This window comes from Ranitomeya imitator, chromosome 4 (assembly GCF_032444005.1).
Source record: "Ranitomeya imitator isolate aRanImi1 chromosome 4, aRanImi1.pri, whole genome shotgun sequence".
NCBI classification, from domain to species: Eukaryota; Metazoa; Chordata; class Amphibia; order Anura; family Dendrobatidae; genus Ranitomeya; species Ranitomeya imitator.
The window spans coordinates 278760772-278781110 of NC_091285.1; the positions used below are offsets into that span (position 1 = coordinate 278760772).

The following is a 20339-nucleotide window of genomic DNA, read 5'->3' on the forward strand; positions in this document are numbered from 1 at the left end:
AACTGTCTGTATGGCTGGAAGCCAGCAGCTCCAGGGAGAAATATAGATAACTTTCAGGAGCCGGGCTTCCAGTACAGCGTCCGGGCACCTTTCTAATGCTATTAACCTGAAGATGAACCCTATATCTGCAGGTTCATAGCACTTTTTGACGTTACAGGTTCCCCTTAAAATAATGACTTTTACAACCATGTATTTTTACCATCCCATGGCTTTTGAGTGAAAAAAAACCCAAATGCTCTTTTTGCCTATAGATTCTATGCAGACCTACAGTTGTGTGAAAGTATTTGCCCCCTTCCTGATTTCCTATTTTTTTGCATGTTTGTCACACTTAGATGTTTCAGATCACCAAATTTAAATATTAGACAATGATAACACAAGTAAACACAAAATGCAGTTTTTAAATGAAGGTCTTTATTATTAAGGGAAAAAGAAATCCAAACCTACATGGCCCTGTGTGAAAGAGTGATTGCCCCCTATAAAGGGAATCTGTCACCCCAACATTTGTCTATAAGCTAAGGCCACCAGCATCAGGGCTTACCTACAGCATTCTGTAATGCTGTAGATAAGCCCCCGATGTATCCTGCAAGATAAGAAAAACAGGTTATATTATACTCACCCAGGTGCGGTCCGGTCCTATGGGCGTCACGGTCCGGGTCTGGTGCCTCCCATCTTCATGCGATGATGTCCTCTTCTTTTCTTCCTGTCGCGGCTCCTGTGCAGGCGTACATTGTCTGCCCTGTTGAGGGCAGGGCAAAGTAATGCAGTGCACAGGCATCGGGCCTCTCTGACCTTTCCCAGCGCCTGCGCATTGCAGTACTTTGCACTGCCCTCAACAGAATGCTGTAAATAAGCCACTGATGCCGGTGGCCTTAGCTTATAGGCAAATTTTGGGGTGACAGATTCCCTTTAACTGGTTGGGCCACCCTTAGCAGCAACAACTGCAAACAAGCGTTTGCGATAACTGGCAATTAGTCTTTTACAACACTCGAGGAATTTTGGCCCACTAATCTTTGCAGAATTGTTGTAATTCAGCCACATTGGAGGGTTTCTGAGCATGAACTGCCTTGAACTGAGTATGCCACAGCATCTTAATTGAATTACGGTGAGGACTTTAAAGGGAGCCTGTCACCCCGTTTTTTGAGATTGAGCTATAAATACTGTTAAATAGGGCCTGCGCTGTGTGTTCCTATAGTGTATGTAGTGTACCCCGATTCCCCATGTATGCTGAGAAATAACTTACCAAAGTCGCCGTTTTCGCCTGTCAATCAGGCTGGTCAGGTCGGGAGGGCGTGGTGACATCGGTGGTTCTTCCTCAGCTTTACGTTGGTGGCGTAGTGGCGTAGTGGTGAAGACACAGCGCGCGATCTGCGCTGTAATCCCTTGCATCGGTGGGGGCAGCCATCTTCCTGGGGCCGCGCGTGCGCAGATCGAGTGCTCTGCTGCACGGGGCTTCAGGAAAATGGCCGCGGGATGCCGCGCGTGCGCATTAGAGATCGCGGCGGCCATTTTCCCAAAGCCGAGATGCAAACTCGGCTTTGGGGAAATGGCCGCCGCGATCTCTAATGCGCACGCGCAGCATCCCGCGGCCATTTTCCTGAAGCCCCGTGCAGCAGAGCACTCGATCTGCGCACGCGCGGCCCCAGGAAGATGGCCGCCCCCACCGATGCAAGGGATTACAGCGCAGATCGCGCGCTGTGTCTTCACCACTACGCGACTACGCCACCAACGTAAAGCTGAGGAAGAACCACCGATGTCACCACGCCCTCCCGACCTGACCAGCCTGATTGACAGGCGAAAACGGCGACTTTGGTAAGTTATTTCTCAGCATACATGGGGAATCGGGGTACACTACATACACTATAGGAACACACAGCGCAGGCCCTATTTAACAGTATTTATAGCTCAATCTCAAAAAACGGGGTGACAGGTTACCTTTAACTAGGCCACTCTATAGTCTTAATTTTGTTTTTCTTAAGCCATTCATAGGTGGACTTGCAGGTGTGTTTTGGATCATTGTCCTACTGCATAGCCCAAGTGTACTTCAGCTTGAGGTGACAAACGGATGGGCTGACATTCTTCTTCAGGATTTTTTGATAGACAGCAGAATTCATGGTTCCATTTACTACTGCAAGTCTTCCAGGTCCTGAAGCAGCAAAACAACCACAGACCATTACATCACCACCACATTTTACTGTTGATATGATGTTCCATTTCTGAAATACTGTGTTACTCCAACACCAGATGTAATGGGAAATACACCTTCCAAAAAGTTCAACTGTTGTCTCGTCAGTCCACAGAGTATTCTCCGAAAAGTTTTGGGATCATCAAGATTTTTTTCTGGCAAAACTGAGCCAAGCCTTTATGTTCTTATTGCTCAGCAGTGGTTTTCATCTTGCAACTCTGCCTTGCAGGCCACTTTTGCCCAGTCTTTCTTATGGTGGAGTCATGAACACTGACCTAACTGAGGCAAGTGAGGCCTGCAGTTCTTTGGCTGTTGTTGTGGGGTCTTTTGTGACCTTTTGAATGAGTCGTTGTTGCTCTCTTGGGAAATTTTGTTTGGCCAGATACTCCTGGGAAGGTTCTCCACTCTTCCATGTTTTGTCATTTGTGGATAATGGCTCTCACTGTGGTTCACTGGGGTCCCAAAGCTTGAGAAATGACTTTATAACCTTTTCCAGACTTACAGATCTCAATAACTTACTTTTTCATTTGCTACCTAATTTCTTTATATTGCAGCATGGTGTCTGGCTATTGAAGATCGTTTGGTCTACTTCCTGTTGTCAGGCAGGTCCTATTTAAGTGATTTCTTGATTGAGAACAGTTGTGGCAGTAATCAGGCCTGCGTGTCGCTAGGGAATTTGAACTCAATAAAGGCATCCCACAATGGAAAGCAATATTCTGGATCTCTCACACACACTCATAGTGTAGTGTATTGGGAAAATACCCATACTAGAGATCCATCATAGTTATCAAGGACACTCCAATTACATATTTAGAAAAACCGGAGAAAGACACACGGAGTACAAGTCCCAAATTGAAAAGGTAAAAATACACGTTTTTATTCAACAATATTTAGGAATACATAATCATAACAAATACAAAATGTACAGCAAGGAAAACTCTGGATAGCACTGAAAAATCAGAGCAGCGGCAGCCCCCATGAACCACTGATACTATTTAAACCTAAAGTGCCATTAGTGCATGTTAAAAGGTAATGATACCACCACAGCCGGAAATCTAAAAGTCAATCCCTATCACTCCCCCAGTGGGGTGCCGCTCATCCAAATGGCATGTGTCATAATCTAACCGGTCAGCAGCTCTTACCCATTCAGTCGGTACACAGGGGTCACCGCCGCAGTCGGTACACAGGGGCTGCGGCGGTGACCCCTGTGTACCGACTGAATGGGTAAGAGCTGCTGACCGGTTAGATTATGACACATGCCGTTTGGATGAGCGGCACCCCACTGGGGAAGTGATAGGGATTGACTTTTAGATTTCCGGCTGTGGTGGTATCATTACCTTTTAACGTGCACTAATGGCACTTTAGGTTTAAATAGTATCAGTGGTTCATGGGGGCTGCCGCTGCTCTGATTTTTCAGTGCTATCCAGAGTTTTCCTTGCTGTACATTTTGTATTTGTTATGATTATGTATTCCTAAATATTGTTGAATAAAAACGTGTATTTTTACCTTTTCAATTTGGGACTTGTACTCCATGTGTCTTTCTCTGGTTTTTCGGAATTTGAACTCCGCTTATCAAAGATGTGATAAACCACAGTTAATTTATATTTTTTAATGGCGGTGAGGGGGGGCAGGCATACAGGCAATCACTTTTTCACACAGGGCCCTGTAGGTTTGGATTTCTTTTCCCCTTAATAATAAAAACCTTCATTTAAAAACTGCATTTTGTGTTTACATGTGTTATCTTTGTATTATATTTACATTTGTTTGGTGATCTGAAACATGTAAGTGTGACAAAAATGCAAAAGATCAATAAATCAGGAGGGGGCAAACACTTTTTCCCCAACTATATGTGTCTCAATAGTAACAGACTACAAACATACTTGTTGTAGTCTGGATCTTGTAGCTATCTATACTCACTTGCATTGTCCTCTGCTTTTTCTACAAATATTATTTAGGCGACATAGTTTTGTGTCTGCAGTTTCTATATAGCACTAAGAAAATGTCAGTGAGAACAATTTGTATAGTTGCTTCATTTTTCATCTTTGCTATATTGGCACAATAAAACAATGGTCATAAAGGTGGGTATAACAAAAACTGGCTATTTTTGACCTGTTGACAGGTCAACTTTGAAGGCTCTTATATAGTGATGAGCGAGTATACTCGTTGCTCGGGTTTTCCCGAGGACGCTCGGGTGGTCTCCGAGTATTTGTAACTGCTCAGAGATTTAGTTTTCGTTGCCTCAGCTGCATGATTTACAGCTGGTAGACAGCTTGAATACGTGTGGGGATTCCCTAGCAACCAGGCAACTCCCACATGTACTCAGGCTGGCTAGTAGCTGTAAATCATGCAGCTGCGTCAACAAAAACTAAATCTCCGAGCAGTTACAAATACTTGGAGACCACCCGAGCGTGCTCGAGAAAACTCAAGCAACGAGTACACTCGCTCATCACTACTCTTATATTATTCCCGCTGCTCCTTAGAGTAATCTGTTTTTTTGTTTTTTTCTTAAACCCACCAAACGGTTTAAAAGTATGGTGTCTATATTTGCTGCTAATTTTTATGATTTTTACCAAGCAGGCATGACTTGCAGGGTAGTTTATACAGAGCAGCTTAACGCAATACTCCCTTGGTAAGGACCATATAAATTGGCAATAAATAAAAAATAAAAAGCCGTATACCTGGAACGGGAAGCCCTGGGAATAAAATAAGGCCACATTCACACTATCAGTATTTGGTGAGTTTTTTACCTCAGAATTTGTAAGCCAAAATCAGGAGTGGGACAATCAGAGGAAAAGTATAATAGAAATAGAAACATGTCGCCATTTCTGCATTTATCACCCACTCCTGGTTTTGGCTTACAAATACTGAGGTAAAATACTGACCAAATACTGAATGTGTGACTGTGGCCTAACAGTAATACCTGGCCTCTAACCTTGTTCTCTGTTTTTAATACCCCGTGATATTGGTGTCCATTTACCCTGGTTTACAATAATTCTGCTGTGCAGTTTTATTCACAAAAAGAAGAAATTGCCCACTTTAAGTCTATGTTACATTTATATGGCCGATATCGGTGCCCTCTACATGTTAATCACCTTTAGTACAATGTCGGGAAAAGCGCAGAACCTTTCTGAACAGCAGAAGCAATCTGCATTGCAGGACTTTGCCAGCTGCATGTCTTCGTTGCCAGCAGAATTTATTACCGCCTAAATAATGTGAAATTTGCAATTTACAGCATTTTTTTTAGCTGTGAGTAAGCCTTTTTAATCTGTTTGCAGTTTTGTGAAGGTAAATTCTGTTGCTTTTTGCTTCACATTTTTAAATGATGAATAAAAGCTTTAAAGAGTCGGTTTATTCTTGATCTGTGGCATAAAGGCATACTAGCCATTCCCTATGGTGCTAACATTAGGAACATACCAGTAAAACACTGCAGCTGAATGAATTCTAGTCCTCAGGAAACTTCCCTATTAGTAGACAACATGTAGTTTTGTGATAGTCTATATCTAATTCAGACAGTAGACTGCCCCCTATAGCAGCCTGTAGTCTGATTTCCATGCATCTGTGTTAGCAAACGTTGCAGATTTTCTGCAGATCTGCAGCTTTTTTTTTCCGCGCAGAAATGCTGCAGATCTGCAAGTGATTTACAGTACCATGTAAATCAATGGCAAAAAAAATGCTGTGCTAATGGTGCGGAAAAATCTGCACAGAAAACTCAGCAGATTCAAAAAAGGACCATGTCAATTCTTTGTGCACCCACTCCATAAAAATCTGCAGGGGTAAAAAAAGGAAAAAATCTGCACAAAAATCTGCAACCAAAAAAAAGGTGCAGATTCTGACCTGCGTTTTCTGCCAAGAAATGCAGAATCTGCACAGAAAATTCCACAGTCAAATCTGCAACGTTTGCATATAGCCTTAAAGGGAATCTGTCGCCCCACCGGGACGTATATGACCTATTAATATGAGCATACATAATCGAAATGTTACAATAGTCCTACCTGTATGCCTCATGTTAATGGTCTTGTTGCTGAGAAATGTTATATTCCGTCTTTGTTATTGATTTCTTAACCATGTGTACATGGTGATGATTATGCAGGGAGGAAGTGGGGAGAGCGCCTTATTAGTGCGCACACCAGAGGTCAGTGGAGCAGAAGTTGCCGGAACCTGCACAGAAGATCCCTGAATACAGTGCCCATAAAAGGGAGGATGAGGTATGTATTTCTGAGGGAGTGCAGGATGCAGGCGCAGGATTCCAGGGCCATAATTGACGCTGATGGGAGGGGGTAAGTATTTCAATGAAGACAGGAGGCAGGGATTTCTTCCAGGCACCACACGCCCCGGAGCCTGGAAGGAATCATTAACATAAAGAAAGAATATAAAATTTTTCTCAAGACCGTTAATAGAAATGTCACACTAGTCCTACCTGTATGCCGCATATTAACTGCATGCCCATATTAATAGGTCATATATGTCCCGGGGGGAGGGAGGATGGAGTGATAGATTCCCTTTAAAGAAGTACTCCTCCTCTCAAAGTTTTTATCCTCTTAAATATTTAAGTCATCATGTTATACAGCACTGTATACTTACAATTGCTCATTTTGCCCTTCTACCCAGATAATTAATCTCTTTTCCATTAGGTCTATTATTTCACATGATTAAAAACTGACTAGCTGAATCCTTCTAAGCTCCGTGTAGAAACAGAAGGTACATTTTATCTGTTTGAGTGTTAAGTCACTGCAAATGTCCCTGACAGGAGGAAGAGGGAGCAGCTGCGTAAGGAGTTAAAGAGGGGAATTATTTATGTTTGGTAAATAGACTTCCTGTTTCTACATAGAGCTGAGAAAAGAGACTAATTAGTTGGGTAGAAAGGCAAAATGAGTAATTGTAAGTACACAGTGCTATATAATAAGATGACTACAATATATTAAAGAAAATAAAATTTTGATGAGAATGCTTCTTTAAAGGGCTTGTCAACTTTTAGGAAACCCCTTCTTAAACTAAATGTTCGCCCTTGGTAAAATAATAAAGCTTATACTTACCTCCTGGATCGGCCGTTCCCACGATGTCAGCATTCGTTCTCCCTGGGGCTGTGGTGCGGTGTTTTGACAAGTGGTGCGGTGTTGTGACAAGTGATGCCAGTGCCCAATCAGCTCTGGCGTCACTGTCCATGCCTTCAGACAAACTGAACATGAAGAGGAATTCCGGGATAAGCTGCAGCAGCATGGAAGACATAATATAGCAGTAGCTGTAAATCTACCTCTAGGGTGTGATTATCACTTGTTCTAGAGCCAACAGCAGTGTCTGAGACTATGTGCACACATTTAGTATTTGTTACAAACATTTCTGTATCAAAAACGTGTCTCTTGGCAGGAAAAGTGCAGCATTGCCAAAAAATTTTGCATCCCTCATCACAGCATCATGGACATGAAATTACTTGTAATAAAAGGTAACTTCAAATCTCAGAGAGACAGAAGGGTCTGGGAGTATAAACTCATGACAACCTTTGACACACTCAGTGCAGGAATGAATGTGTCATATGGATTTATGTCTTTTAACATCCATTAAAGAATTTGCTCCTCAGACCTTGTGGGGGCATCACAATCATGGACCAGACCCCAATCAGAGGACAATAAAACTTTTACACTCCTAAACTGTTCCAATATTTACAGCCATAACCGGGGTACTGCTATGGGCCAGTATTATTAAGGATAAACTAATTGGACACAAATTCAACTCCCAAACATACTGCTAGTTTTTAGAAGATATTTTCTTAAAGCAGTGGTACGAGAAAAAGTCTGCATTTTTTAAGAAAACAATGTAGATCAATGGTGCATCACATGCATTAAAGTCTCCACTGTTTTGCTAGCCAGTACAGGTGAAGCAACAATGACATGGCTCACTTCTTCATTTGACCTAAACTCTATTGACAACTTGTGGGCCCTTAAAGGGAGATTTACGGTGAAGGAAAACAGTACACCTCTCTGAAGTGACTGGGAGGCTATTGTTGATGCTGTCCAAAAAGTTGATCATCAACAAATTAAGAACGGACAGACTCCATGGATGAAATACTTATGGCTGTTCTTGAAAAGAAGGGTGTCTATATTGGTCAATGATATTTTTTTTAAATGTTAGGAATGTATTTTTGTAAATTTTGGGTTGTTTATTAGTCTCACTTTAACAGATGAAAAAAATTAAAAAAAATAACAATTGAGATGGGAAAGTTTGCAATTTTCATTTAGTTTCCAAATTAACTTTGCAAACTTATGGCTTTCAAATCATTGTGCACACTGAGATGTTCTTCATAGAAAGGCAAAACCTCATTTTTTTTTAAACTTATTCAGGTATACTAACTTTTTGGATTGACCGACAGCACTGTAGTTGTTCAATAATACAATTCTCAAAAAAATTACAAATTACCTAATTGTGCACACAATGCAGTAAGACCTCAACAATGCAAACTTTATTTGTTTTATTTTTCAGGAAATTCCTAACATACGTTCGTATATGGCATTTTGCATATTCTATAAAAAATATTATTATGTTTCTAGATTTATTGGTGATCCAGAAGTCGATCAAGAAGAGAACTTCTGGTCTCAAGCACTGGAAGACTTAGAAACCTGCGGACAGTCAGGAATTCTCCGAGAGCTGGAGGTAATACAAGAACCCTGGTGAATAAAATCAATAGAACTATTGAGTTATTGAGATAACATCCTTTTATTATTTTCACAGGAGAAAGCAGACAGTCACAAATGTTCTAGGAACATGATTCTTTTGGTATACATTTCCTGCGTGTTGCTTACTGTGTGTTGATTGAGCCTCTTGCTTGTCATGGCTGGAGTGCAGTGTGCAAGTGAATTTCAGCATGTAGATACATAGCTTGTCACGGCATACCCTCATATAAGAAACCAAACCGACGTACATTTATATTTACTGTGTGTAGTGAGTAAATGTAGTCAATCACATTTATAGATATGGGACAAAAATATTGAAATATTATTCCCTAATAATCTAATCTAGTGGTGGAAAATTAAAGAAGACATATTTTGGATTATCCAAATTCAGCTTTAACTCCAGGATACTTTGGTGATAAGTCCACACATGTTAACATGCCAGGTAAAAAGATAATGCCAAGAGGAATCATTGTATAATATTTTCCACCTTTAATGTCACCCATAATCTGTACAATCCACTTGAATAATAAATAAACTGAATTTTTTTCGGGTGGAAAAAAGAAAAATAAAGAACTAAACTAATGTGGTTTCATAAATATGCATACCCTTAAACGATAATTTGTTGTCATACCCTTCAAATTTATAATACTATTAATAATTTTATTTCTATAGCGCGAACATATTCCGCAGCACTTTACATTTTAGAGGGGACTTGTACAGACAATAGACATTACAGAATAACCATAATCACATAAACAAGACACCAAGAGGAATGAGGGCCCTGCTCGCAAGCTTACGATCTATGAGGAAAAGGGGAGACACGAAAGGTGGATGGTAATTTATGACACCATTCATGCTTTTTGGGTAGAAGTCTGTCAGCATGACACATCTAAAATTGGTAACCACTTCCCACTCTTCCTTGCTGTAGTGCTCAAAATCCGTAAGATTACGAGTGCCTCTCCTGTGTACAGCCCTCTTCAGGTCACCCATAGATTTTCAGTAGGATTCAGGCCTGGACTCTGACTGGGCCAAACCAAAACTTCGATCTTCTTCAGGTGTACCATTCTTTTGTTGAGATATACTTAGACACAAGTCCCAGCTGCCACAATAACAGCCCCAAATCATAATGCTGCCTCTACCATGCTTCACTGTGTTTATGGTTCTCTTTTGGTGATGCGCAGTGTTGGCTTTGCACCAAATATACCTTTTGGAATTATATCCAGAAAGTTTTGATGTTTTTCTTGGTAAGAAAAGGCTTCCATCTTGCAAGCCTTTCTCACAGACATATGAAGAATATGGGAGATTGTTCTTACTTGCAGTACACAACCAATACTTTACAGAAATTCATGCAGCTCCTTTATTGTTGCAAAATTTTATGTGATTTGCTAATTCTGAACACAACCACATCCCCATTTACAAGAGGCCGTTCACACTTATGCAACCACTTTATTGTATTTTTGCCCCTCAAAATTATTTGTGTTTTTCAAAAGATTTGTACAGAATATGGGTGACTTTAAAGGTGAAAAAGTTCTGTAATTATTTTTCTTGGCATTTTAACATGGATGTGTAGACTTTTTACATCCACAGTATATGGTTATTATGTACAATTTGCATCGGTATTTTTTGCATCAAAAACTGTCCTACATGCCTTACAACATTTATTTTCTGTTGACTATATGATCATGTGCACAGATGGTGGCACACAGGATGTGGCACAAAGTTAGATAAACGGTCCAATAAATCCACTCCATTGCCCCAACTTTCAGTTATAAGGTTGTTCTCACAATTGATCTTTAAGACCGCTTCAGTGCGCTCCTGATTGACAGTTCAGATTAGCGACATTGTTGTGCTGCTAGCATAAACTGTGCACACTGGTACTGTTACATGAAGCAGTTTTGGAGGCACGTGTGGGTACTTAAGCTGGACAGCTTCAGAACATCGCTTGAGTGCCCCAAAGTGGAGAGCGTGTATGTGCTGCTCTCCTTGCCTAGAAGACCAGCCACTACTGATAGAAAGCAGCTGTGGCTGGTAATGTGTGCAACACACTGTGAATGGAATTAAAAATCACTCTATTCTAGAGACCGGAGAGAATTTTCAGTAAGTTACTTTTTTATAAGTTAATTTTTACGATGATGATAGTCTTTAAAGTGATAGGAAAATCCCTAATATGGGATGATTGTAATAGATAAGGAATGTTAGTGAAAGGCATCTGCTATGTAGACTTCAACCATTTAGACACCATGGGGTTCACATATGAAAGCTGGCAGAGAAAATGACCTTATTAGGCTGGAGTCACACACAACGTATAAAAAATCGGTCCGTTTTACACGGACGAGAATCGCAGAAATGTTCCCCAACAGTGATCCGTATGTTATCCGTGTACAGTGCAATGATGCGATTTTTCTCAAAAAAAATCCATGTGTCATCTGTATGACATCCGTATGGTGAGATTTTTTCCCCGGCTTGCAAAATGGACATATAATCCATGGGGTCAAATATGCGTGAAAACATATATATATATATATATATATATATATATATATATATGTATATACTCGAGTATAAGCCGACCCGAGTATAAGCCGACCCCCCTAATTTTGCCACAAAAAACTGGGAAAACCTATTGACTCGAGTATAAGCCTAGGGTGGGAATGCAGCATTTACCGGTGAATTTCAAAAATAAAAATAGATCATTATTTCCCCATAGCTGTGCCATATAGTGCTCTGCACTGTTCATATTCCCCCTTGGCTGTGCCCCATACAGTGCTCTGCACTGTTCATATTCCCCCTTGGCTGTGCCATACAGTGCTCTGCAGCGTTCATATCTCCCCATAGCTGTGCCCCATACAGTGCTCTGCAGCATTCATATATCCCCATAGATGCTCCACATAAATCTGTGCTATGGCCGCTGCTGCTGCAACTAAAAAAAAAAAAAAAGCCATACTCACCTCTCTTGATTGCAGCTCCCGGCGTCTCATTCCGGCGTCCGGTCCCGGCTTCTCTCCGCACTGACTGATCAGGCAGAGGGCGCCGCGCACACTATATGAGTCATCGCACCCTCTGACCTGAACAGTCAGAACGGAGCGACGCCGGGAAGATGGAGCGGCGCCCGGCAGCTGGAACGCGGACAGGTGAATATTACATACTTCCAAGGAGTAATAACATCCCATAAACGAGTATACAGATATAAACAGTAATTTTTATTAAACATGTATATCACATATAAACAAATCAGCAGAACAGGATACAGGGATGATGCGTATACAAAAACACTAACACTGTAGTAACACCAAAGGCATGGCAGGCGGATAACCTATAACCTGATATAGTACAACATGCGATCCTAAAGTGCTAAGTGCAAAAATAAGGTGCCAAGATGCATGAGGCTATATCCCATCAGCATGTGCTGATCATGGCATGTGATCAATCCTACCTAGGGTGGTCAAGAGAAATAAGTAAATAGCAATAGGTATTCCACCATTCTTACCCGAATACATGTGCCAGTGCGTGTTGCCAGCAGCCCCGACGCGCGTTTCGCGTTGGGCTTCCTCGGGGGGCTGTCTTGACCACCCTAGGTAGGATTGATCACATGCCATGATCAGCACATGCTGATGGGATATAGCCTCATGCATCTTGGCACCTTATTTTTGCACTTAGCACTTTAGGATCGCATGTTGTACTATATCAGGTTATAGGTTATCCGCCTGCCATGCCTTTGGTGTTACTACAGTGTTAGTGTTTTTGTATACGCATCATCCCTGTATCCTGTTCTGCTGATTTGTTTATATGTGATATACATGTTTAATAAAAATTACTGTTTATATCTGTATACTCGTTTATGGGATGTTATTACTCCTTGGTTTTTGTAGGATTGGTTTATTGTGGAGTGTCCTAATAATTTTTGTATTGTCCTTATAATAATGGGATTATATCCCGAGATCTATATATAGGATATGTATCAGTGGTATCAGTTCTGAATATTACATACTTACCTAGTCCCAGCGATCCTGACGCTCACTCTGCCTGTCACAGCTGTCTTCGGTGCCGCAGCTTCTTTCTCTATCAGCGGTCACCAGCACCGCTGATTAGAGAAATGAATAGGCGGCTCCACCCCTATGGGAGGTGGAGCCGCCTATTCATTTTTCTAATGAGCGGTCTCACGTGACCGCTGAAGAGGGGAAGAAGCTGCAGCACAGAAGACCGTGGGACGGCAGGGACAGCGCGAGGATCGCTGGGACTAGGTAAGTATGCCTCAGCGCCCTCACCCGCCGACCCCACCGCTACCGTGACTCGAGTATAAGCCGAGAGGGGCACTTTCAGCCCAAAAATTTGGGCTGAAAATCTCGGCTTATACTCGAGTATATACGGTGTATATATATATATATATATATATATATATATACAGTGGGGCAAAAAAGTATTTAGTCAGTCAGCAATAGTGCAAGTTCCACCACTTAAAAAGATGAGAGGCGTCTGTAATTTACATCATAGGTAGACCTCAACTATGGGAGACAAACTGAGAAAAAAAAATCCAGAAAATCACATTGTCTGTTTTTTTAACATTTTATTTGCATATTATGGTGGAAAATAAGTATTTGGTCAGAAACAAACAATCAAGATTTCTGGCTCTCACAGACCTGTAACTTCTTCTTTAAGAGTCTCCTCTTTCCTCCACTCATTACCTGTAGTAATGGCACCTGTTTAAACTTGTTATCAGTATAAAAAGACACCTGTGCACACCCTCAAACAGTCTGACTCCAAACTCCACTATGGTGAAGACCAAAGAGCTGTCAAAGGACACCAGAAACAAAATTGTAGCCCTGCACCAGGCTGGGAAGACTGAATCTGCAATAGCCAACCAGCTTGGAGTGAAGAAATCAACAGTGGGAGCAATAATTAGAAAATAGAAGACATACAAGGCCACTGATAATCTCCCTCGATCTGGGGCTCCACGCAATATCCCACCCCGTGGGGTCAGAATGATCACAAGAATGGTGAGCAAAAATCCCAGAACCACACGGGGGGACCTAGTGAATGAACTGCAGAGAGCTGGGACCAATGTAACAAGGCCTACCATAAGTAACACACTATGCCACCATGGACTCAGATCCTGCAGTGCCAGACGTGTCCCACTGCTTAAGCCAGTACATGTCCGGGCCCGTCTGAAGTTTGCTAGAGAGCATTTGGATGATCCAGAGGAGTTTTGGGAGAATGTCCTATGGTCTGATGAAACCAAACTGGAACTGTTTGGTAGAAACACAACTTGTCGTGTTTGGAGGAAAAAGAATACTGAGTTGCATCCATCAAACACCATACCTACTGTAAAGCATGGTGGTGGAAACATCATGCTTTGGGGCTGTTTCTCTGCAAAGGGGCCAGGACGACTGATCCGGGTACATGAAAGAATGAATGGGGCCATGTATCGTGAGATTTTGAGTGCAAACCTCCTTCCATCAGCAAGGGCATTGAAGATGAAATGTGGCTGGGTCTTTCAACATGACAATGATCCAAAGCACACCGCCAGGGCAACGAAGGAGTGGCTTCGTAAGAAGCATTTCAAGGCCTAGCCAGTCTACAGATCTCAACCCTATAGAAAACCTTTGGAGGGAGTTGAAAGTCCGTGTTGCCAAGCGAAAAGCCAAAAACGTCACTGCTCTAGAGGAGATCTGCATGGAGGAATGGGCCAACATACCAACAACAGTGTGTGGCAACCTTGTGAAGACTTACAGAAAACGTTTGACCTCTGTCATTGCCAACAAAGGATATATTACAAAGTATTGAGATGAAATTTTGTTTCTGACCAAATACTTATTTTCCACCATAATATGCAAATAAAATGTTAAAAAAACAGACAATGTGATTTTCTGGATTTTTTTTTCTCAGTTTGTCTCCCATAGTTGAGGTCTACCTATGATGTAAATTACAGACGCCTCTCATCTTTTTAAGTGGCGGAACTTGCACTGTTGCTGACTGACTAAATACTTTTTTGCCCCACTGTATATATATGTGTGTGTGTCAGTGAGACATATATATATATATATATATATATATATATATATATATATATTTATATTTCATACAGAGCTAGATAGCAGAAAAGCCGGTAATTCAATTGTCGGCTTTTGCTAAATCATTACCGAACCCGACAGGATATGAGCTGTAGGTGTTAAAGGGTTAGTTCACGGAAAAAACTGGCATGGGCTCCCGCTCAATTTTCTCTGCCAGAGAGGGAAAGCCAGCGACTGGGGGCAGATATTAATAGACTAGAGAGGGACCATGGTTATTGCCGCCCAAACCCCCTCCCCCCCCCCCCCCGGCTAAGACCATCTGCCCCCAGCCACCCCAGAAATGGCACCTATTCCTACACTTAGCAACTCTTCCCACTGCCCTGTAGCATTGGCATATGGGGTAATAAGGGGTTAATTTCACCTTGCTATTGTAGGGTGACATTAAGCCTGGTTAATAGTGGAGAGGTGTCAATAAGTCACCTCTCCATTATTAATCCAATAGTCTGAAAGGGTTCAAAACACACAATAAAGTCTTTTTTCATTAAATAAACACACAGGTTTTAACATCTTTATTGTATGCTCAATCCAAGCAAAGCCCTCGTTCTTCTGTGAAAAAAAAGAATAAAAACGCAACAATATTGCATACCTGTCCGCCATACAGTCAAGCAGTAATTCATATCTGGGGGCATTTACATTTACAACCGGGAGCGCTGCTAATGCGGCCGCTCTAGGCTATAAACGACTGGGGAATGAATGAAAAGCAGGGAACGGAGCTTCGGTGACTAGGGGTGCTGTCACCGAAGCTGCACCCCCTGGCGACATGAACTCATATGAACTCTTCAGCCTGGGAAAATGCCAGCTACTACTTACACAGGCTGAGAGTTTTGGTGGGCAGCCTTCCCTTGGAAAGTTTGCTGTGGTACCGTTCTTTCCATTTAATGATAATGGATTTGATGGTGCTTCGGGGGATCATCAGAGATTGGGATTTTTTTGTTATAACCCAACTCTGACTTGTACTTCTCAACGACTTTATCCCTGACTTGTTTGGAGATTTCCTTGGTCTTTATGGTGTTGTTTGGTTAGTGGTGCCTCCTTCTTAATAGTGTTGCAGCTTCTGTGGCCTTACAGAAAAGGTGCGTACAGTATATAGTGACAGACCATCTGACACTTAGATTGCACACAGGTGGACTTTAGTGATAAGTGAGCATCTTCAGCGTGCTCTAATACTATGTTAATCACCATGGCTGAATGTCTCGCAACAAACAGGCAATCCCTGCATGTGTTCAGGCACAACGATTCTAACAGTATTAGAACAAGCCTAAGATGCTCTAGTAGCACGCTCGCTCATCACTAGTGGACTTCTTTTCACTAAGCAAATGATTATGAAGGTAATTGCTTGCACCAGAAATTTTTAGGGGCTTCATAGCAAAAAGAGTGAATACATATGCACATGACAATTTTTAGTTATTTAATGCCACAAATTTAATTTATGCCTATATATTTCTCACTTCACTAACAGACTATTTAGTCGCGATACATCACACTCAAATCAAATTATAAAAGCATTTAAGCACAGGCTGTAATGTAACAAAATAGGTAAAAAGCCAAGGGGGTGAATACTTTTGTAAGCCCCTGTAACCCTTTTAAATTCACTGTCCGTTTAATACTTGAGCCTAATTTTACCTTGTGCGTAATTTTACTTCTCCACTACAAATAGTTTACTACATAATTGTTGCTTATTTTAACAGTCCTATAATAAAAATCCTACAATGATGAAGCCATTGCTCAGGGTAGTGTATATATGTTGGGTTTTTTTTACACATTGCATCACCAATATGTGCCCATTTCCAAGAGGCTGCTGTGTGTGCTGGCTGATGGCATGTAAGAAAGTTGTGTCCTTTGCTCCTGCCTCCAGACCGATTCTGGGAACTTCTTAACTCTACTGCATCTTTTTTTTAAAGGGACATGTATAAAGTGGAACAAAGTGTAGAGGGATGAGAAATTAATCAATGCTTTAAATAGACACAGTTCACATGTATTTAGTGTGAAATACAGAACTAATCATTATTCATGGTCACATGTTCATACTGAATCTTGCTTCTGTATGATGGCGGAAAACTGTAGCCTACGGACCATAACTATAGAAGCTTTCGCACAACCCCATTTATACATGTCCCAGGAGTTATGGAAAGGACATTTGTCCATCTGAAGCTGCTGGATCTAGTAAATAATGGATCTTCCATCAGACGCATGCCTTACTGCTCCTTCTGAAAGACGTATGATTTAGTTCTAGATATATTGGCAGGCGAAGGTTCTCAGTGCGATGTACGATACTGATCACAGGACTCCTCAGTGTAATCATTGACTCCTGATGATGCAGAAGCTACAATATACATAGGACTTGCTCTACTTAGCCCATTATTACACAGGCAACATGTGTAAGAAATATATGAAGTCCTTACTGACACAAACCTATGCTGTAAACATCTTTATTCTATGTATTGCCCAGGGTAATCTTCTCTAATCTGTAAAGTAGAAGCCCTTTACTATAGTCTTTTGACCGGTCAATATCAACACATGTTCTCAGTTCTAGTTTACGCAGCGCCACCCCTGGAGCTATGACCAGAGTGGAGAAAACAGACAGTTATGAGAACTCTTGTTTCTGTTTATGCTAAAGGCAACCATCATGTCCGGTAGCACCCTGAGTCTGAATCACGAAAATTCTCAGCCTCGGGGCCAGTTGGGTCGGCAATCAAGTTTTCAAGAAAAGAGCTCTGTCAGATCACATTACAGCCAGAATACCCGCAGCAACACGTTACCATCTGATGTGGGGAGAAAATCTGTGTCAATGAGAAAAATGAAACAAGAGATGAAAGAAATTATGTCGCCAACTCCTGTGGAGTTACACAAGGTCAGGAACATGTCCCAGTGTGTTCTGTGCTCCTGCCAAAACAGGACAGGCTGCTCTTTATTGTAATTATCTCTGTTTTATTCTAAATGGTTACTCTTTATTTCATAGATCAATAGTACAAATGAAAATAAGAAACTAGGTAATACAGGTCCTTCTCAAAAAATTAGCATATAGTGTTAAATTTCATTATTTACCATAATGTAATGATTACAATTAAACTTTCATATATTATAGATTCATTATCCACCAACTGAAATTTGTCACGTCTTTTATTGTTTTAATACTGATGATTTTGGCATACAACTCCTGATAACCCAAAAAACCTGTCTCAATAAATTAGCATATTTCACCCATCCAATCAAATAAAAGTGTTTTTTAATAACAAACAAAAAAACCAACAAATAATAATGTTCAGTTATGCACTCAATACTTGGTCGGGAATCCTTTGGCAGAAATGACTGCTTCAATGCGGCGTGGCATGGAGGCAATCAGCCTGTGACACTGCTGAGATGTTATGGAGGCCCAGGATGCTTCAATAGCGGCCTTAAGCTCATCCAGAGTGTTGGGTCTTGCGTCTCTCAACTTTCTCTTCACAATATCCCACAGATTCTCTATGGGGTTCAGGTCAGGAGAGTTGGCAGGCCAATTGAGCACAGTAATACCATGGTCAGTAAACCATTTACCAGTGGTTTTGGCACTGTGAGCAGGTGCCAGGTCGTGCTGAAAAATGAAATCTTCATCTCCATAAAGCATTTCAGCCGATGGAAGCATGAAGTGCTCCAAAATCTCCTGATAGCTAGCTGCATTGACCCTGCCCTTGATGAAACACAGTGGACCAACACCAGCAGCTGACATGGCACCCCACACCATCACTGACTGTGGGTACTTGACACTGGACTTCAGGCATTTTGGCATTTTCTTCTCCCCAGTCTTCCTCCAGACTCTGGCACCTTGATTTCCGAATGACATGCAAAATTTGCTTTCATCAGAAAAAAGTACTTGGGACCACTTAGCAACAGTCCAGTGCTGCTTCTCTGTAGCCCATTTCGGCACCTGTAGCCCATTTCCTGCACACGCCTGTGCACGGTGGCTCTGGATGTTTCCACACCAGACTCAGTCCACTGCTTCCTCAGGTTCCCCAAGGTCTGGAATCGGTCCTTCTCCACAATCTTCCTCAGGGTCCGGTCTCCTCTTCTCGTTGTACAGCGTTTTCTGCCACATTGTTTCCTTCCAACAGACTTACCATTGAGGTGCCTTGATACAGCACTCTGGGAACAGCCTATTTGTTGAGAAATTTCTTTCTGGGTCTTACCCTCTTGCTTGAGGGTGTCAATGATGGCCTTCTTGACATCTGTCAGGTCGCTAGTCTTACCCATGATGGGGGTTTTGAGTAATGAACCAGGCAGGGAGTTTATAAAAGCCTCAGGTATCTTTTGCATGTGTTTAGAGTTAATTAGTTGATTCAGAAGATTAGGGTAATAGGTCGTTTAGAGAACCTTTTCTTGATATGCTAATTTATTGAGACAGGTTTTTTGGGTTATCAGGAGTTGTATGCCAAAATCATCAGTATTAAAACAATAAAAGACGTGACAAATTTCAGTTGGTGGATAATGAATCTATAATATATGAAAGTTTAATTGTAATCATTACATTATGGTAAATAATGAAATTTAACACTATATGCTAATTTTTTGAGAAGGACCTGTATATTCTCCCCCTGGACTGAGCTTTGAGTCTCAATTCTTGATAAAATCTGTTTTCACTGAAAACAGATATTCCATTATTGAGCTGGAAGGTGGTGCTCAAAGTTCTACGGTAGAAGGAGAAAAACTGAGGAATACACACATTCTGTACAAATATTTTTTTTATAGCGTATACAGATACATAGCCTATGTTCACACATTGCTTTTTTGCTGGTTTTTTTTTTTTTTTTTTTTTTAAAGACTAATCAAAAGCTGCATTTTCCATACCAGCAAAGTCTGAGATTTCAGAAACCTTATGCACAAACATTAGGTTTTTTTTCCTTATTGAATTGGAAAACTGCGGCATGTCACTTCTTTCTGCCTTTTTTCACCAATAGAAAGCAATAAGTGCAAAAATGCAGCAAAAAAAAAAAACAAAAAACACAGGTATCAGGTTTTGCTGTGTTTCTGGTGTAGAAAACTCAGGAACAACAGGCACTAAACTGTATCAGCATGCACAAGCGACAAATGTACCTGAAAATGCAGCAAAGCCTGCCTTTTGTAAGCCGCTTCTTTACTGCCAAGAGAGCAGGTTTTGCCTGCAGAAAAAAAAACTCAAACATACAATGTGTGAATATAGTCTGTCAAGTAAAAGGAACTTGTTCAGTACTATTATATATCTATCCTAGGGATTACTGCGTGATCAGTGAGGATCCAGTCTCTATCAATCTGATCTAGGGAGTTGAGCTCAGAATAAATCACTGTAGCATGTATGGCATGGTCTAGTTGAACAATGAATTAGCCCTAGCAGATGACATAGCCTCTTTGGGATGCTTGATCTACTAATGAGCAAGTAATTACTGGAATTCGATACTTGCCTCACAACAGCTT

The 20339-nt window shown here is 41.3% G+C and overlaps 1 protein-coding gene across 18 annotated transcripts in view; it reads left to right on the forward strand.

Annotated features, from left to right (window-relative positions):
* The window catches only part of GRIP1 (glutamate receptor interacting protein 1), an 859437-nt gene that overhangs the window by 835997 nt on the left and 3101 nt on the right, over positions 1-20339 (forward strand). For all 18 annotated transcript variants that reach the window (XM_069764654.1, XM_069764651.1, XM_069764661.1 and 15 more), the window contains 2 exons: positions 8725-8827; positions 17533-17766. In XM_069764654.1, coding sequence (XP_069620755.1) covers positions 8725-8827; positions 17533-17766 — 337 coding nt within the window. The remainder of the gene's footprint in view (positions 1-8724; positions 8828-17532; positions 17767-20339) is intronic.